This window comes from Schistocerca serialis, chromosome 2, assembly GCF_023864345.2.
Source record: "Schistocerca serialis cubense isolate TAMUIC-IGC-003099 chromosome 2, iqSchSeri2.2, whole genome shotgun sequence".
NCBI lineage: Eukaryota > Metazoa > Arthropoda > Insecta > Orthoptera > Acrididae > Schistocerca > Schistocerca serialis.
Genome location: NC_064639.1, coordinates 963,858,092 through 963,878,406, shown reverse-complemented (window position 1 = coordinate 963,878,406; position 20,315 = coordinate 963,858,092). Strand labels below are relative to the sequence as shown.

Sequence of the window (20,315 nt, the reverse complement as noted above, 5' to 3'; positions counted from 1 at the left end):
TTCGTCCCCCCAGTTTTTGGTTCAACTGAATAGTTTCTCTTTTGTGATAGGGTCTGAACCATGAACCATGGATCTTTCTGTTATTGGGGAGGCTTGCATGCCGAAGCAATACCGATAGCCGTACTGTAGGTGCAACCACAATGGAGGGGTATCTGTTGAGAGGTGGACAAATGTGTGGTTCCTGAATGGGGGCAGTAGCCTTTTCAATGGTTGCAGGGGCAATAATCTGGCTGATTGACTGATCTGACCTTGTAACATCAACCAAAACAGCCTTGCTGTGCTGGTACAGTGAACAGCTGTAAGCAAGGGAAGCTATAGCCGTAATTTTTCCCGAGGGAATTCAGCTCTACTGTATGGTTAAATGATGATGGCATCCTCTTGGGTAAAATATTCCAGAGGTAAAATAGTCTCCCATTTGGATCTCCGGGCAGGGACTACCCAGGAGGACATCGTTATCAGGAGAAACAAAACTGGCATTCTACAGATCAGAGCTTGGAATTTCAGATCCCTTAATCAGGCAGGTAGGTTAGAAAATTTGAAAAGGGAAATAGATAGGCTAAAGTTAGATATAGTGGGAATTAGTGAAGTTTGTTGGCAGGAGGAACAGGGCTTCTGGTCAGGTGAATGCAGGGTTGTAAATACAAAATCAAATAGGGGTAAATCAGGAGTAGGTTTAATAATGAATAAAAAAATAGGAATGCGGGTAAGGTACTATGAACAGCATAGTGAATGCATTATTGTAGCCAAGGTAGACACGAAGCCCATATCCATCACAGTAGTACCAGTTTATATGTCAACTAGCTCTGTGGACAAGTTGGAGATTGAGGAAATGTATGTTGAGATAAAACAAATTATTCAGATAGTTAAGTGAGATGAAAATTTAATAGTCATGGGGGACTGAAATTAGATAGTAGGAGAAGGAAGAGAAGGAAAAGTAGTAGGTGTTTATGGACTGGTGGGAAGGAACGAAAGAGGAAGCTGACTGGTAGAATGTTACATAGAGCATAATTTAATCATAGCTAACACTTGGTTTTATAATGGTTAGACAGATTTTGGAACCAGAGGTTGTAGAGAGTTTCAGAGGGAGCATTAGGGAATTATTGATAAAAACAGGGGAAAGGAATACAATGAAAAAGAATGGATAGCTTTGAGAGATGAAATAGTGATGGTCGCAGAGGATCAACTAGGTAAAAAGACGAGGGCTAGCAGAAGTCCTTGGGTAACACAAGATGTATTGAATTTAATCGATGAAGGGAAAAAATATAAAATTGCAATGAATGAAGCAGGCAAAAGGGAATATATACATCTAAAAAATGAAATCAACAGGAAATGCAAAACGGCTAAACAGGAATGGATGTAGGACAAATGTAAGGATGTGAAAGCATATATCACTAAGGGTAAGACAGATGGTGCCTACAGGAAAATTAAAGAGACCTTTAGAGAGAACAGAACCACCTGTATGAATATCAAGAGCTCAGATGAAAAACCAGTCCTAAGCAAAGCAGGGAAAGCAGAAAGGTGGACAGAGTATATAGAGGGTCTATACAAGGGAGATGTACTTCAGGGCAGTATTATGGAAATGGAAGAGTATGTAGATCATGATGAGAAGGGAGTATGATACTGCATGAAGAGTTTGACAAAACACTGAAAGACTTAAGTAAAAACAAAGCCCTGGGAGTAGACAACATTCCATTAGAGCTAATGATAGTCTTGGAAGAGCCAACTATGACAAAACTCTTCCGTCTGATGAGCAAGATGTATGAGGCAGGTTAAATATCTTCAGACTTCAAGAAGAATATAAGAATTCCAATTCCAAAGAAAGCAAGTGCTAACAGATGTGAAAATTACCAAATTATCTGTTTAATAAATCATGGTTACAAAATACTATCACAAATTCTTTACAGAAGAATGGAAAAACTGGTAGAAGCCAACCTCTAGGAAGATCAGTTTGGATTCAGGAGAAGTGTAGAAAAACAGGAAGCAATACTGACCCTATGCCTTCTCATAGAAGATGGTTTAAGGAACAGCAAACCTATGTTTATAGCATTTGTAGACTTACAGAAAGCTTTTGACAATGTTGACAGGAATGCTTTGTTTCACATTCTAAATGTGGCAGGGCTAAAATGCAGTGAGCAGAAGGCTATTTACGATTTGTACAGAAACAAGATGGCAGTTGTAAGAGTCGAGGGGCACGAAAAGGTAGTGGTTGAGAAGGGAGTGAGACAGGGTTGTAGCCTATCCCTGATGTTATTCAATCTGTATATTGACCAAGCAGTAAAGGAAAGGAAAGAAAAATTTGGAATAGGAATTAAAGTCCAGAGAGAAGAAATAAAAACTTTGAGGTTTGCTGATGACATTATAATTCTGTCAGGGACAGCAAAGGAATTGGAAGAGCAGTTGAACAAAATGGACAGTTCAATTTTATCCATATTTTGCAGCTTACAATGTGACTGTATTCACAACATTGGAGGTATGAATTAAACAACGCCTTCAGTCACAACTTTTTCGTGTTTTATTAACTACACAATGCATTTCGGACCCTGTGGGTCCATTGTCAGGTGTACTTTGTTTTAATACATGTTTTATTTCTTCTCCTGAACAAGGTGAAATGCATATTCCTGTCACGAAAAGGTTTAATGTTAGGTTATGAATTTCATAAGTCAAATGCGGAAAATATGTGCCAAATAGTGGAAAATGAACACTGTAAACTTACCACATAATCCAAGGAAAGAATTTTCAATGTTTTAGTACTGAAATGTTTACTGGTACTAAAATGTACAAATACATACAAAACATTACAAATAATCTCAAAGAAAATTATTTATTGAGAAAAGGTCACCATAGATTCACCAAATATCATTCTTGTGAAACACAACTAGCTCTTCACACACACAAAGTAATGAGTGTGATCAACAGGGGATCTCAAGTTGATTCCATATTTCTGGACACCATTCACCACAACTGACTGCTAATTAAATTGCACGCCCATGGAATATCCCCCCAGTTGTCCAACTGGATTCACAATTTTCTGCCATAATGTTCACAGTTCATAGAAACTGATGAAAAGTCATTGAGTAAGACAGAAGTTATATCTAGTGTTCTCCAAGGAAGTGTTGGAGGCTGTCTGCTGTTCCTAATCTATATAAATGATTAAGGATAAAATCCAAGTAGCCCTCACAGATTGTTTGCAGATGATGCTGTCATTTACAATCTTTTAAAAATCGTCTACTGATCAAAACCAACTGCAGTATAATTTAGACAAGATATATGTAAAGTGTGAAAAGCTGCAGTTGACTCTGAATAATGAAAAGTCATCCAAATGAGTACTAAAAGAAATCTACAAAATTTCAGTTATACGATAAATCACTCAAATCTAAAGGCTGTGAATTCAACTCAATACTTAGGGATTACAGTTACTGATAACTTACATTGGAACCATCACAAAGATAATGTTGTAAGGAAAGCAAACCAAAGACTGTGTTTTATTGGCAGAACACTTAAAAGATGCAACACGTCTACTAAAGAGACTGCCTACACTGTGCTTGTCCTTCCTCTTGTGGGGTATTGCTGCACATCAGATAGGATTGATAGAGGACATCAAAAAAGTCCAAAGAAGGGAAGTTCATTTTGTGTTATCACAAAATAGGGGAGAGACTGTCACAGGTGTGATATGCGAGTTGGGTGGCAATCATTAAAATAAAGATGTTGTCATTGCCACAGGACCTTCTTATGAAGTTTGAATCACTACCTTTTTTCCTCTGAATATGAAAATATTTTGTTGATGCTTGCCTACCTAGGGATAAATGATAATTGTAATACTCAGAGCATCAAGGAAACGCAGTGCACCACCGTCTTCTCTACATTCTCACTTGCCGCAAACTAAATAGATGCCTTGGCCACAGCATCTGCAGAAAGCCCACCCACACTGATCTTTACTTGTTTACCATCAGCCTTCATCACCTGGCACAGAACCACACTGCTTTACAAACATTGGTGCATTGTGCAAGAATGATATCAGATGCTGATGACCTGCCACATGAACTGAGCCACCTACACAAGGTCTTCAGGAACAGTGGCTATAATGTCAATCAAATAAATGAAGTAATTTCAAGCAAGACTCATAAGGCCACTGACAAGGACCAGGAGAAGAAACTTGCTGTATTACCTTTCTGTGGCTCTGTGTCAGGTAAGATAAGCTGACTGCTGAAACAACACAAGGTCAAATCAATGTTCAGGCCTCCGACCAAAATCAGTCAGTTACTAAGACAAGTTAAAGACGCAACAGGTCTCAGAATGCCTTGGGTTTACAAGATACTTTGTGAATGTGGCCAGTCTTATATTGGACAAACAGTAAGCACTGGAACAATGCAGGAAGAAGCATGAGCGGTTTTATCACCTATGCTATCCTGAGGAACCTGCTTTGGCTGAGTATGTGTTAGGAAATGGACACCGGATAAAGTTTGACGAAACATCCATGATGGCTCACACAGGTGGCTTCTGGGATTGTGTAATTAAAGAAGGCATTGAAATAAAAATCACCAATAAAACCCTAAATAGAGATGGTGCAGCATGATGTGGGATCCTGTGATCACACGGTTGAAGCAGGTGTTTTGAATGATGCATCAACATTTGCCCACGTATGGCAATGCTGCAGGCACCAGTGACGTTACAGTCCTTCAAGTAGTGTATGTAAGGAGTGTACCAGCAGCCCACTGGTAGTCATATCCCTTGACAGTGGCCAAGGAATGCTTGGCCGAAAGCCTGTGTAATTTTAATTATTTGACACAGTTGGAAACCCAAGAATTTTTTATTCAAGTGAACTGAGATTTCTCTGAAGTTTTTGGTTACATCAAGAGATTAGTTTGCTGGGTGATAGAAGGGTCCAATTATTCTATGCCCACCCCTGATACTGAGTTTTTCCCAAAAAGTCTCACATACAGCTTCAATTTCTATCTTGATGGATTTGAGTTTGTCTGCTGTGACAAATATGCCATCTCCATTTCTCATTTGCCTATCCTTTTGATATACATTTAAATTTTCCCCAAAAATCTCACTGCTATCAATATCAGGTATCAACCAGCTTTCTGTAGCTAGTATACGTGAGCTTCACTGATTTTCATAAGCACTTGTGTCCATGGGAAACTTCCCTTGTTCATCCTGTAAATACTCTCTTAATAGTGTACTTGAATCAGCATTTATGATTCTGTGGAATAGTACTGTTCCCTTGTCAGTTAAACCTGATTGATGGGGTTCTATATTGCTGCCATTTGACCATTATGGTTATATAAACCATCTATTATAGGATTCACAGCTATTTCATTATAGATATTTTGATTTATAAATAAATTATCAGTCGCTGTTGCACTGTGCTCTTATTCTTAGACTTATGACCTAAGATGTTGAGTCCCATAGTGCTCAGAGCCATTTGAACCATTTGAATCTTATTCTTATTGGGACGTTTCAGTGGGACGAAACAAGAGTATGGACATCAGTAACTCTAGATGCTCTTCATCAAAGCCATCCTTTATGAAAACAATTTTAAAATCTCCACATACAACCGTTTCCCATTTATTTGTGCTAAGTCTGCAACATCTGTAGAAATATTTTGAGATCTTTAAGTTTTCTGTAGTGATATGAGGAAGTCATCTCTCTTGTGTAACAGACTTATTGCATTTTGATAGAAAAGTATAAATTTATTATGATTGTTACCAATTGTCTCATCCATGTTGCCATTTTTGTTTTTCTGCCTATTGGGAAACAATTGTATGTGGAGATTGTAAAATTGACAACTCCATCTTTGAAAAACATTAACCCTAAAAAGGTCAACTGAAATTATTGAAAATCACAAAGATTGGGCAAGTAGTGCCCTGGTTACACTGAAGGCTTTTGGAAATTAGATTTACAAGTAACCTCTTACCAGAAATATTCAGACACAGGACATGCCGTGTGAGGGACAACACATCAGACACATTCACATGTGATCATGCCACTCTGCTGAGCAGCTCCTAATGCTTTGCTTTTACATCTTCAGCGGAAAACGTCATCCAGGAGTTGTCCAATGACACAGTAATGTGAATAGCATTCCCAGCGATCTCCCTGATGTCATCCTAAATTTCGTAGCGGAGGTTCTGGTCCAAACACCCCCAATCACTATATGATTTTCTTTAGCAACATCTTTTCCCAGAGAGCTGAAATCACAGATGACATTGGTGATCACTGCATTTCACATAAAAGTGTTAGTTACATAATATTAATTACCTAGGAACCCCCCTCTCCCCAGGGGCAACAGTCTGGATGATTGACTGATCTGGCCTTGTAACACTAACCAAAACAGCCTTGCTGTGCTGGTACTGCGAACGGCTGAAAGCAAGGGGAAACTACAGCCGTAATTTTTCCCTAGGGCATGCAGCTTTACTGTATGGTTAAATGATGATGGCGTCCTCTTGGGTAAAATATTCCGGAGGTAAAATAGTCCCCCATTCGGATCCCCGGGCAGGGACTACTCAAGAGGACGTCGTTATCAGGAGAAAGAAAACTGGCGTTCTGCGGATCGGAGCATGGAATGTCAGGTCCCTTAATCGGGCAGGTAGGTTAGAAAATTTAAAAAGGGAAATGGATGGGTTGAAGTTAGATATAGTGGGAATTAGTGAAGTTCGGTGGCAGGAGGAACAAGACTTTTGGTCAGGTAAATACAGGGTTATAAATACAAAATCAAATAGGGGTAATGCAGGAGTAGGTTTAATAATGAATAAAAAAATAGGAGTGCGGGTAAGCTACTACAGACAGCATAGTGAACGCATTATTGTGGCCAAAATAGCCAAAATAGACACGAAGCCCACACTTACTACAATAGTACGAGTTTATATGCCAACTAGCTCTGCAGATGATGAAGAAATTGTTGAATTGTATGATGAGATAAAAGAAATTATTCAGGTAGTGAAGGGAGACGAAAATTTAATAGTCATGGGTGACTGGAATTCGAGAGTAGGAAAAGGGAGAGAAGGAAACATAGTAGATGAATATGGATTGGGGGAAAGAAATGAAAGAGGAAGCCATCTGGTAGAATTTTGCACAGTGCATAACTTAATCATAGCTAACACTTGGTTCAAGAATCATAAAGGAAGGTTGTACACGTAGGAGAATCTTGGAAATACTAGAAGGTATCAGATAGATTAAGACAGAGATTTAGGAACCAGATATGTCTGCTTGTGTCTGTGTATGTGCGGATGGATATGTGTGTGTGTGCGAGTGTATACCTGTCCTTTTTTCCCCCTTGCGGATGGATATGTGTGTGTATGCGAGTGTATACCTGTCCATTTTTCCCCCTAAGGTAAGTCTTTCCGCTCCCGGGATTGGAATGACTCCTTACCCTCTCCCTTAAGACCCACAGCCTTTCGTCTTTCCCTCTCCTTCCCTCTTTCCTGATGAAGCAACCGTTGGTTGCAAAAGCTTGAATTTTGTGTGTATGTTTGTGTTCGTTTGTGTGTCTATCAACCTGCCAGCGCTATATATATAATCACACACTCACTGTAAACACTAGCACATCATTACACAATAAAGATGACCAGCATCAGAAGCTACTCATAGTGAAAATTAATGGGGAGAACCAGGATTCCATGAAGAATTTTGGCAAAAACTTCCATCTCTACTTATAAGGTCACTTGCTAATTTCATTTTAACTGCTTTCTTAATAACACTATCCCCATAGCTGGAAGTGCATACCAGAATCTCCATGTTGTTATATTCTGGACGATGACTGGTGCCAAGATAGTGTTCTGCAATAGCAGAGTTGCTCAGCTGTTGCAAACATGTATGATTTTTATGCTCAGTACACTGTCCTGATAATGTGACCAAGGTATGATATGCCACAACCTCAGGGAATATGGTAGACACCCACTGCATGAAAACCAAGATAATCCTTTATGGAACCTAAAAGTACCCTAATCTTAAGATGGTGGTCGAAAAATACGTTTCACATAATATTTCCACAAAATACGAACATTCCTGTTGGAAATGCTCTCTGCTTAAGACAAAAAGGCCATAAACTTTGGTGCCACCTTGGTATTATCGTTACATACGTGGTGCATGTTTGGCTGACAGTGCAACACATGTCTGATCTCTCTTTCAATATAACCATTCTGATAAAAGGTGACCTCAAGATGGGCTAACTCAACTGAGAAACTCTCAGGTTCTGATATGACGTGAGCCCTGTGAACCAAGTATGAAGTACCCCTTCATGCTGACCCAGATGGTGGTAAGTTCAGCCTACAGATAACAAGTCAGCATGAGCAGGCTTTCTATAAATGGCATTTCCCAACATACGATCAGCCTTTCTCCAGACCAACACACCAAGGAAGGGGTGAGTCATTCTTTTCCACCACCATCCTGAAACAGTTATTCGGATGGATTGAATTCAGATGTTCTAAAAACTCATTCAAATGATCATTGCCATGAGATCAAAAAATAAAAGTATCATCTACTTATCTGAAGAAACACGCAGGTTTGAAAGCCACTGACTCCAAGGCACGTTCCTTGAAGTCTTCCCTAAATGAATTGTCAATAATAGGTGACAATGGGCTTCTCATTGCAACTCCATCTCTCTACATATGGCACTGGTCATTGAATAAAAAGTAAGTGGAAGTCAACACATGTCAAAATAGGTTCATAAATTCAACACCAAACCTGACTTCAATTAAAAGTAATGAATCAGACAGAGGAACATGGGTGGAGAAAGAGACCAAATTGAAACTTACCAGAATGTCAGAATCATTCAAATACATTCCCCCTAATCGACATAAGAAATCCACCAAGTTCTTAATGTGATGCGCATACTGACCTACTATTGGGTGCAAGAGAGTAGCAAGGTGTATTGCTACATAGTGTGTTAGAGAACCAATTTTATTCAAAATTGGTCTAAGAGGAACTCCTTCCTCATGGATCTTCAAGGGCATATAACCTGAGGGGGGCCAGCACAGTAAGAATTAAGGCTCCCGATAGCCTCCTGTGACAATGAGCTTTTCTTCACGATGCTGTTGGTCTTTCTCTCAACACTTTTTGTGGGGTCAGATTTGACTTTACATACACTCCTGGGAATTGAAATAAGAACACCGTGAATTCATTGTCCCAGAAAGGGAAAACTTTATTGACACATTCCTGGGGTCAGATACATCACATGATCACACTGACAGAACCACAGGCACATAGACACAGGCAACAGAGCATGCACAATGTCGGCACTAGTACAGTGTATATCCACCTTTCGCAGCAATGCAGGCTGCTATTCTCCCCTGGAGACGATCGTAGTGATGCTGGATGTAGTCCTGTGGAACGGCTTGCCATGCCATTTCCACCTGGCGCCTCAGTTGGACCAGCGTTCGTGCTGGACGTGCAGACCGCGTGAGACGACGCTTCATCCAGTCCCAAACATGCTCAATGGGGGACAGATCCGGAGATCTTGCTGGTCAGGGTAGTTGACTTCCACCTTCTAGAGCACATTGGGTGGCACGGGATACATGCGGACGTGCATTGTCCTGTTGGAACATCAAGTTCCCTTGCCGGTCTAGGAATGGTAGAACGATGGGTTCGATGACGGTTTGGATGTACCGTGCACTATTCAGTGTCCCCTCGAAGATCACCAGTGGTGTACGGCCAGTGTAGGAGATCGCTCCCCACACCATGATGCCGGGTGTTGGCCCTGTGTGCCTCGGTCGTATGCAGTCCTGATTGTGGCGCTCACCTGCACGGCGCCAAACACGCATACGACCATCATTGGCACCAATGCAGAAGCGACTCTCATCGCTGAAGATGACACGTCTCCATTCGTCCCTCCATTCACGCCTGTCACGACACCACTGGAGGCGGGCTGCACGATGTTGGGGCGTGAGCGGAAGACGGCCTAACGGTGTGCGGGACCGTAGCCCAGCTTCATGGAGACGGTTGCGAATGGTCCTCGCCGATACCCCAGGAGCAACAGTGTCCCTAATTTGCTGGGAAGTGGCGGTGCGGTCCCCTACGGCACTGCGTAGGATCCTACGGTCTTGGTGTGCATCCGTGCGTCGCTGCGGTCCGGTCCCAGGTCAACGGGCGCGTGCACCTTCCGCCGACCACTGGCGACAACATCGATGTACTGTGGAGACCTCACACCCCACGTGTTGAGCAATTCGGCGGTACGTCCACCCGGCCTCCCGCATGCCCACTATACGCCCTCGCTCAAAGTCTGTCAACTGCACATACGGTTGACGTCCATGCTGTCGCGGCATGCTACCAGTGTTAAAGACTGCGATGGAGCTCCGTATGCCACGGCAAACTGGCTGACACTGACGGCGGCGGTGCACAAATGCTGCGCAGCTAGCGCCATTCGACGGCCAACACCGCGGTTCCTGGTGTGTCCGCTGTGCCGTGCGTGTGATCATTGCTTGTACAGCCCTCTCGCAGTGTCCGGAGCAAGTATGGTGGGTCTGACACACCGGGTGTCAATGTGTTCTTTTTTGCATTTCCAGGAGTGTATGTTGAATCAGACAGTAAACACTGCATCTCTTGGACATAATTCTTTCACAGTACATACGGTGAGAGAAGAGCTCTGATAGTTGACGCAGCCCTAGTGCATGTGCCAGTCAGATCGTGAGCTTTTGTTTATGTCACCGTGGCAATGCCCCATTGTTGCCTAGTGCTGGACCCCTGCTACTGGCTCGCTGCCTGCCCACGTTGAATACTGGCAACTACGATGCCAGCTCTCAGAGCTCCTCTCTCGACATACGAAGTGTAGCACATTTTCAACTGTCTCACCATCTCCCCTCCCCACTCTCCAGTCTCTCTCTCTCTCTCTCTCTCTCTCTCTCTCTCTCTCTCTCTGTCTCTGAAGTAATTGCTGTATTGAGGTGGTGTGCTTACACATTGCAGTTAGTGTTGTGTCAGGGAAAAAAATAAACGACAACAAAAATAATATTGGTACCACAATGTCTGGTCTAAACTTAACTCAGACAATGAACTTACTGACTAAGAGTAGTTCCAGTCCAGCTGTTATGTCAATGACAGTAACTAAGTTCAGGCTCTGTTTATAATGCGCACTATGATACTCGGCAGATGTTTCAACACTTTGCGATGACTGCAGCAAGTGGTGATGCAATAGCACTGAAGGCAACTGGTAACTGTCCAGTGGCTGCTGGCAACTGATGGCAACTGCGACAGCTGGCCAAATGGATTTGTATGTTCACTTTTATCCATGATTGGTGGATGGATGTTCATGTGCTCAGTATTTGTCTGACATCAGGTGAGGCAGGATGTAGTCCCAGCTATCAGTGCCCTCTGTGGCATCAGAGCATAACTATGGTGGATGTGTCAGAGTATTTGTATTATTTACGGTGGAGGCGTAATATGGTCGCTGTTAGGTGTGTCCTCTCTGGTGGCTGACCATAACTACATGGCACCACACTGGAAACTGGCACTGCATGTGGCGCTGTCTTTGTATAGGGCTGTATACCATATCTGACAGTTGACATAATAAGAAATGGATTAAGTTAGGCTTATGGTAATTGCCACTGCTTTGTAACTTCTGTGTAAAATAAGCTCATAAGTGTGTGAAACAAGTATTTCACAAGAGGAATCAAAATGCAGGAGGAATAGCTCCAGTGCTAAGGTTTCCATATGATGGCTCTTTTGGTTGAAAGTAAGGCATCTGTTGATTGAGGGGGACATATTACTTAGCACAAAATTTGAGTTAAGGCTAAACAAAGATAATACTAAACTGACGATGAATAGAATAAAGCATGTAGACTTATTAAACTAGAGAAGAGAGAGTGGTAGAAGAAAGAAAACAATTCTTACATACTTTAATTGGTAGAGTGGGCTCGACCATGACCATAATGAACATCAATTGAAAATACAAATTATTATCATGATTGTGATGGATTATAGTAATTTATATTTTTAATTGCATTCTGATAGGTAGAGGGCAAAATTATATAAGATGGTTGAAGAAAGGAAGATACCAAGATTTTTCCAGCAACAGAATTCTGCTGATTTCAAATACTGATTTAGAACTGAGAAACAAGTTTCTAGAAATCTACATCTTCAGCCATGCACTGTATGGAATAAACATGAAAAATGGAAATTTGGGAAAGGAACTGAAAGCATTTGAATTTGGTGCTTTAGAATGACGTTAAAATATTTAAAAAGGTAGACTACCAAATGTGAAGGTGCCATAAGGAATATGTGAGGGAAGAAGGAAAGTGATCTTAGCAGTTAGCACGACAGATTTATAAAACATTCAATCTCTAGTGATAATACTGAATTATTTGGAATAGTTAAGCAATATCCATTCAGCATTTTGAGGTGAGCTGCATTAATCATAGTAACATGCAAATGACTAAAATAGTATTGCTTGTTGACTTCTGTCTACATGGCTGACATTTGTTTCATGATTTTCCTGACATTTTGCCAGCAGAAGTGGCTGGCATTACAACAGTTCACCCTCCATTGCCGATGAAACATCAGGAAAATTGTTAAATATCAGCTGAAGAACTCAAGACAGAAGCTAACAGACAATACGGCAACAAATTGCCATGAAAAAAGCATCAAGAATTTTGTACTGAAATAGTGTCAAACCTTTTTTTTTTTTTCTTGATAGTCAAACATGACATAACTGTAGTAAGGAAAATGTAACAAATGTCTGTTTTCTTGTTTTCTGGTGCACAAATTTGAAAGATAACACAAGTAAAATATATCAGTGGAAATATTAACAATTATATGGAAAAAACTTACTAACTTTAAACTGTGTGAAATACAACTCTTTTAAAGAGTATCAGTCTGTTTGTCAAAGTTGAACTGCATTACTGGATGAAAACAGTTCTGCGTGTGTGTGTGCGTGTGTGTGTGTGTGTGTGTGTGTGTGTGTGTTGTGTTTTTTGTCTAAAATTTTAGCAAGTAATGATCCTACTACTACTATTACTACTACTACTGTTACTGCTTATAAAAAAATAATAATAATTTTGTTAGTACTGTCTGCCTTCCTGTTGTTGACACCTTTTAATTTGGTGAGTAGTGATCTATCCTCATATATCTAGTTGTCTTGAAGCATAGATTTTGCATCAGTGTAAATAATAAAAGTGTAAGTAAGAAAAAGTTTGTGTCTGAGGCATTAAAAGAGCAAAAGAAATTTTACACATTTAGTAGTTTTAAGTAGCAATATAGCAGTATCAGAGGAATTCTGTTCCAATTTTTTCCTTCAGAGATCGCAACAGTGGTTGGCCAGCTGTTGGTGACTCATACAGAGGGAAGCATCCATGTTCCAGTCCTCATATGTCCAGCAACCTTCTACGTGGACGCAAATCAAAAGGAGGAAACAAAGGTGATTTTAATTGTTCCTACCTTCACTAGTTTGGATTATGTTGTTAAGACATTTCATTATAGTTATAAAAAGTGAACTGCTTCAGTTGTACTGCATATGCCTCAGTGTTATCTGTGGGCTTAATTTCAGGAGCACCTCATCAAACTGTTGGCTTCAAAACCCTGATTAATCTTTTATTTTATTAGAATGGCCCCAAGGAAAAATTATTTTAGCCTTTCTAAAATATTGTCTAGTTAGAATATAATTTGTTCTTGTAATAGGTGATCTGAACATAAATTATATGTAGTGTATAGTGCAAATGAAAGACAAAGTAAATTGGGATTACTTCCATACTTGATGGTGGTAGTACAGAATGTACACCATAGAGTTTATACATCAGTTGAAGTGATACTTACATATTTTTGTCCTTATGGTACCCTGGGAAGGCCAGGGGAAATACAGGTTTTTCAAATATGTATTACATTAGAAGGGATAAGGTGAATGTCATGCCCTTCCAACAGCCGCCTGTGCAGACGTTGCTGATAAGTAACCATAGTCTCGTAGACTGTAGAGCACAAAGTATTAAAAACGGAGAGCAGAAAAAGGAGCGTGGATCTTTGGTGATTGTACTGCATCTTAACATAAAAAACAGTTGCGTAATGGTCTTGATTGGCTAAAAAAATGACATGTTTCACCCAATAGGGCATCATCAGTCAGAGTACTTCATGAGACATGAGTCATCATTTTTAGTAGCATAGAATAAGACAATTTTCGTAAAATGGAAGCATGGCGATGGTACAAAGTACTGAGGGCCAAATCACACTCACACAGGGTATACTCAGTAACGATGAATGTTTACAGTGTTTATAGATACAGAAGCATATTTATGCACCACTCAGTAGTATTTCCTCGAGGAATAAAATAACACTGGTCTGTATTATTTTGCTTTATGTTTCTGCAGTCATAATCCCTTTTGTTGGAACAGCACGTGTTGTTCTAATTTTTCCTCAGTAGAACCCTCCCCCCCCCCCCCCCCCCCTTGACCCTACCCCTCCCCCCTTTCTTCTCATTAAGAATTATTGTATTTGTTTTTGACACAGTAACATGTTATAACTTTGCATTTTTTCTCTTTTCCCCATTTTCTGCTTTGTGTGTAAATAAACAATAAATTGTACAAACTGTGAAAAACCACACAATGTCACCATTATAAGTTGCAGGCAGTTACATTATGTGATTTTTTAATGCTTTCATGATTCCTCAGTTCCATGATGTCTCCAGCAGCCTTCCTCTTTATGTACAATTGTACAGTTTCAGCTTTTGGCCATTTTCAAGTACCTATGACAGAAGCATTATACACTAGATATATTAGTGTCACTTTTATTTTAACATAGGAACAACTCATATCTCTTAGGTATACTATACATGCTTTAACTTATTTTACAGACAATTCTTTAATGGTATATTAAGCTGTGTATGTCCTTGCTCCTATGACTGCAGGTAATTTACATAAAATAAATTAGAAAAGGTATTTTGCTATTTTAGAAGTACGTTACTTTTGAGGCTTTGTTGCAAAGCTCTCATGTATAAGGTCAGTGGTTTAACATACTTAACAACCTTCTCTAATTTATGTTGTGACAATTACATGCAGTTAAGTGAGCAAGAATGTATATGGCATAATATACCACTAAGGCACTGTCCATAAAGTAAGTTATAAAGTGCCTAGTATATCTAGCGATTTGACATGTTCCTATGGTAAAATCACAAGTGACACTAATGTATCCAATGTATAATGCTTTGGACTGATGACCACAGATGTTAAGTCCCATAGTGCTCAGAGCCATATAATGCTTCTGTTCTAGATACCTGAAAATGGCCTATGCCAAAATTGTACAATCATACATAAAATAAAGAGAATGGCAGCTGAAGGTATCAGAAAATCATTAAAAAAATTTACCACAGCTGCAGACCTTCACACACTGAAAATTATGTGATATTCTTGCACACTCTGCAGAAGGTCATAGAAGGGCAGGAGTCTTGTCTCCACATTAATAAGAACTGTTAATTTCCAGTTCATTTCCATTCAAATTGAAAAGTTATGTTCTCAGAATGACTTCTTCGGTATTTCTGAGAAACCATGCTCACTTTTGCTCGTATATAGAACATTATCATTGTCTGTTTCTCTCTGGCTTCATGTAGTGAAAAATAGCAATAATGTGACATAATCAACAGGACTTATTTATTGCTTCCCATCATATTTTTAAAATCTTAAAACTAGATATGGATTTATAATATATTATGAATTTGCAGATCTTTCTGAATTCGTTGTAAAAATCTTTGTGGGTGTGGAGTACGAATGCCCAAGGGGTCACCGTTTTATGTGTGCAGCCCCAGATAAAGTTTTAAAGACTACAGGTTCTGGTCTAGTCAAAGATAATGGCAACAAAGTGACAGGCAGTGATATGCCACTGTATTTTCCTTGTCCATGCAGGTATGTTAAAAATGTTTTGTTTACACATTGATATATGCCCTTTAGTGTGTGATGTCATTATAATCAGCTTTCAACATACTGTGTGTTTATTTCAGAACAACGAAACCTTTAGTAGCACAACTGATGCGAGTGCATGTAGTGACACCAAAGGCACCAGTACATGTCACTCTGAATCCACGTGTCCAGCCAGCACCACCTCCATGTCCTATATTCGTAACTGGTTGTGATCAACCACTGAGGCTTTCGCAAAGTGCATATTGGGTTCTCCGATTACCGTATCCTTTAATAAATATCTCATGTGGTCATATTTCTGTTAATGATGCAGTATTTTAAAGGAAGTAGTTTTAACTGGCAGAGACATCAGGTGTGGACACAATTAGTAGAATATATAGGCTGCTTTGTCTGCCAAAAATAGAGAAAAAGTTGACAGAAACTGCAATTTTCAGGTATTGCATGGGAAGTCAAGTGGCCAAAGGGTGGCAGCAGGTCTAGGTGAGAATATTTGGTTCTGGAAGCTAGGATTTTTGTCATCACGTGTTTTTGTCTGCACCTGCAGTCACCTGTTACATGGTACCTCTTTCCTGTCTTGACTGTAGTTTCTATCAGGAGATACTTTTCTGTATACACATTTTAGTTATTTGTTGGTTTTTCTAGTTTCATTTTTTATCCTGTCACAAACGGAGGACTTTTTTGTAATAAGATATCTAACGTGGAGCAAGGAAAAATTATCTCTGATTCCTTTAAGTATTTAAAGAAAACTATTTAATTATAATCATGCTATTTTATATATGTAATGTGCAGTGGGGAACCTCTCTTTCATCTCATAACGGTGTTTTCAAGTGTGTAATTCAGAAGAGATGGTGGAGGATGTAAGAATATGAAAAAAGAAACTCTTATTTCACAGAAATCCAACAAGAATGCCATTGTCAACAGACTGTTATGGCTAATTGCCAACCATCAAGAAATGGACTGTCACAATAACCTCACTACAACAGTCACCTAAAGTGGTAAAAAATAAGGGTGAAAAATCCAGTTCAGTATTCTAAGTTACTGGGTAAAATTTTACAAGGGTGTGTCCAAACCTTTATTTCGAAATGCATGTTGGTAACACCTTTTACAAGTAGTCTTGGAAAGTCAAGATGATAGAGAGAGGTGTAATGCTGATACATTTTCAGTTTGTTTCATTTGTGATGAAATAAATATCAATTTTAATATGACACAAACCTTAAAATGTTGGATGCCAGACTGGAAACAGACTGAATTTACAGAGAAAAATGCTCGCTCTGCCTGGGAAAATATGCATAAAAATGTATTAAATCATTTAACAATTAGTTTTCATTAAAAACAATGACAGCTGAAACACAAAATCATTTTCAGTTAGGCTTATAAATGATAGACAAAGATTTCGTGAAATGCAGAGATAGTAGAAATCACTGGATGACATAAAAGATATTGAATTTAATCTATGAAAGGAGAAAATATGAAAAATGCAGCGAATGAAGCAGCAAAAGGGAATACGAATGCCTAAAAATAATATTGACAGGAACTGCAAAATGGCTAAGCAGGATGGCTAGAGGCCAGATGAAAGTATGTAGAAGCATATTTCACTAGGGGAAAGATAGATACTGCCTACAGGAAAATTAAAGAGGTGTTTGGAGAAAAGAGAAGCAGCTGTATGAATATCAAAAGCTCAGATGGAAAACCAGTCTTAAGGAAAGAAGGAAAAGCTGAGAGGTGGAAGAAGTATATAGAAGGTATATACAGGGGAAATAAACTTACAGTAACGTGGAAGAAGACATAGATGAAAATGAGAGGGGGGTACAATACTGCAAAAAGAATTTGACAGAGCACTGAAAGACCTATTCGAAACAAGAACCCTGGGTAGACAACATTCTGTCAGAACTACTAATAACCTTGGGAGAGCCAGCCATGACAAAACTCTTCCATCTGGTGTGCAAGGTGTATGAGACAGACTACAAGAAGAACGTAATAATTCCAATTCCAAATAAAGCAGTTTCCAACAGGTGTGAAAAATACTGAACAATCAGTTTAATAAGTTATGGTTGCAAAGTACTAACACAAATTATTTACAAAAGAATGGAAAAACTGGTAGTAGCTGTCCTTGGGGAAGATCAGTTTGGATTCTGGAGAAAGGTACGAACACACGAGGCAGTATGGACCCTACAACTTGTCTTAGAAGGTAAGTTAAGGACAGCCAAACTTACATTCATAACATTTGTAGACGTAGAGAAAGCTTTTAAGAGTGTGGACTGGAATACTCTCTTTAAAATTCTGAAGGTAGTAGGCATAAAATACATGGAGCGAAAGGCCATTTACAACTTGTCATAAACCATTATAAGAGTTGAGGGGCATGAAAGAGAAGCAGAGGTTGAGAAGGGAGTGAGACAGGGTTGTAACTTACCATTGTTACTCAGTCTGTACATTGAACATTGAACAAGGATGGATGAACCTATGTTTGACATGTTGTACCAGGTAATTAGACAAACCTGAACCTTTATTCATGACAAAATACATCTAATGAAGACAATGGCAGCCATTGAATACAACAGGAAATGTATCATTGAAGGGCCTAATGATGATGTATAATATCACTGAAACAGGAAGCCTATAAAATAAATTGAAGATTGATTGTGGCAGTGGTGGGTCTCACCTAATTTGGGTACTTGAGGTACATTCTTGATTGGGCCATAGATGCAGAGCCCAGTATGTACTGCAGTAAGGGAGTGTCACCTGCAATGAGCACTCAAGATCTGGTCATGATCTAATCCAATGATAATGCACATTTTGCCCAACTGTCATCAATGTCCAGTACAATGTGTGATGTTATCCATCATTTATACCAAATTACTTCAACAGGCAATTTGACAGAAGTGCACACTCTTGAAACAGCAGCTATATCTAACTGAATAGCTGCAGCGGAATTTAGGGTACATTAAGACTGGGCGTATGTTTCAGTTGATTAATTTAAAACTGGAAATATTAACATAAATGGTTTAGCACATAAAAAAAGACTGAGAACTCTGCTAGCTTTTAGAGGAATTTTTTTTCAGAGTATTAATGTACACCCACCAACACACACCTGTATGGCTACATTTTTGCAGCTCTAATGCTGGGACATTGTAGTGTGTGTGTGTGTGTGTGTGTGTGTGTGTGTGTGTGTGTGTGTGTGTTTGTTTCACACATGTATGTGTGCGCATTTGTGTTACTCTGAATGAGGTTCATCTGGAAGCAAGCGAAGTTTTCAGTCTTTTATAAGTGCTTCTTGACGACGACTCAGGACCTCTACTATTCATTGAGTTTTCAGCAGTACTTCTAAAATTATTTATGTTCCACCAGGGCTTTCCATTACCCTGTAAATTAGTTTAGTTATTGAGATGTAGATGTCATTGCCTGGATAATAACAAATAACTAACCTTACCATTGTGTATTCCAAAGCAATAAAATCTTTATTTATATGCCTGAAATTTCTTCATAATGTGAAAATGGAAATTAATGTGGATTGGCTAACATTCATTTTTAATATTTTTAACCAAAGTGTTTTATATTTTGCAGTTTAGACCCAAAGCTCTAAGACTGTAAAACTGTGCATTAAACACTACCATGTTTTCTGCAGCCTGCTGTTGTTAATAATGTATTGTTTCTTGACTGCTGCCAGATATGTGTATGTTGGTGACCAGGGGCCATACCTTGCACCAAAGGAACCAGTTCCACTTAACTATGGGCGCCTTCTCACTGATGTTTATGGAATCACAGAAGTCACCCCTGAAGAAAAATGATTCTACAGCTAGTATTGTGATCATTGTTAAGATCACTGTGTGTGTGTGTGTGTGTGTGTGTGTGTGTGTGTGTGTGTGTGTTGGAAATTGTGATCACTTTTCAACAGACTGAACATACAAAATAAAAATATACAGTATTTTGTCAAAAATGAATGGTGAAATGTATTTGCTCTTTATTTCAGTGCACCCTTCACAGTTAAATAAGTTTTAATTTTCATAACAATATTGTGAAAAGGAAAGTTGTTACTCACCATACAACGGAGATGCTGAGTCGCAAATAGGCCCAACAAAAAGACTGTCACAAATATATTTTCTGGCCAGTACGGCCTTCATCAAAATTAGACAACACTCACACAAACACAACTCACACACACACACAAATGTTCATGATGATGTCAGTATTTTGGTCAGAAGAAGACCATCAATTTATCAACAGGAACAACTGAAGCAAGGATTATGAGTAAGAATTGACTAACAGTTGAGATTCGAAGTATATTGCGCATTATTACTGTGTTTATAGTCAGAGCAGATGGAAACCAAAATTATAAACTCAGGTGTGTGTGAGTTGCATTTCCGTGTATGTGTGTATGTTGTCTAATTTCGATGAAGGCTGTACTGGCCGAAAACTATATTTGTGACAGTCATTTTGTTGGGCCTATTTGCGGCTCAGGATCTCCACTATATGGTGAGTCGCAACTTCCCTTTT

General features: G+C 39.4%; 1 protein-coding gene across 3 annotated transcripts in view; it reads left to right on the top strand.

The window, feature by feature from the left end:
- The window catches only part of LOC126458352 (nonsense-mediated mRNA decay factor SMG8), an 86,076-nt gene extending 66,314 nt beyond the window's left edge, over positions 1–19,762 (top strand). For all 3 annotated transcript variants that reach the window (XM_050095317.1, XM_050095316.1, XM_050095318.1), the window contains exons 14-17: positions 13,227–13,345; positions 15,632–15,812; positions 15,908–16,087; positions 19,489–19,762. In XM_050095317.1, coding sequence (XP_049951274.1) covers positions 13,227–13,345; positions 15,632–15,812; positions 15,908–16,087; positions 19,489–19,609 — 601 coding nt within the window. In that variant the 3' untranslated portion in view covers positions 19,610–19,762. The remainder of the gene's footprint in view (positions 1–13,226; positions 13,346–15,631; positions 15,813–15,907; positions 16,088–19,488) is intronic.
- The last annotated feature ends 553 nt before the right edge of the window (positions 19,763–20,315 follow it).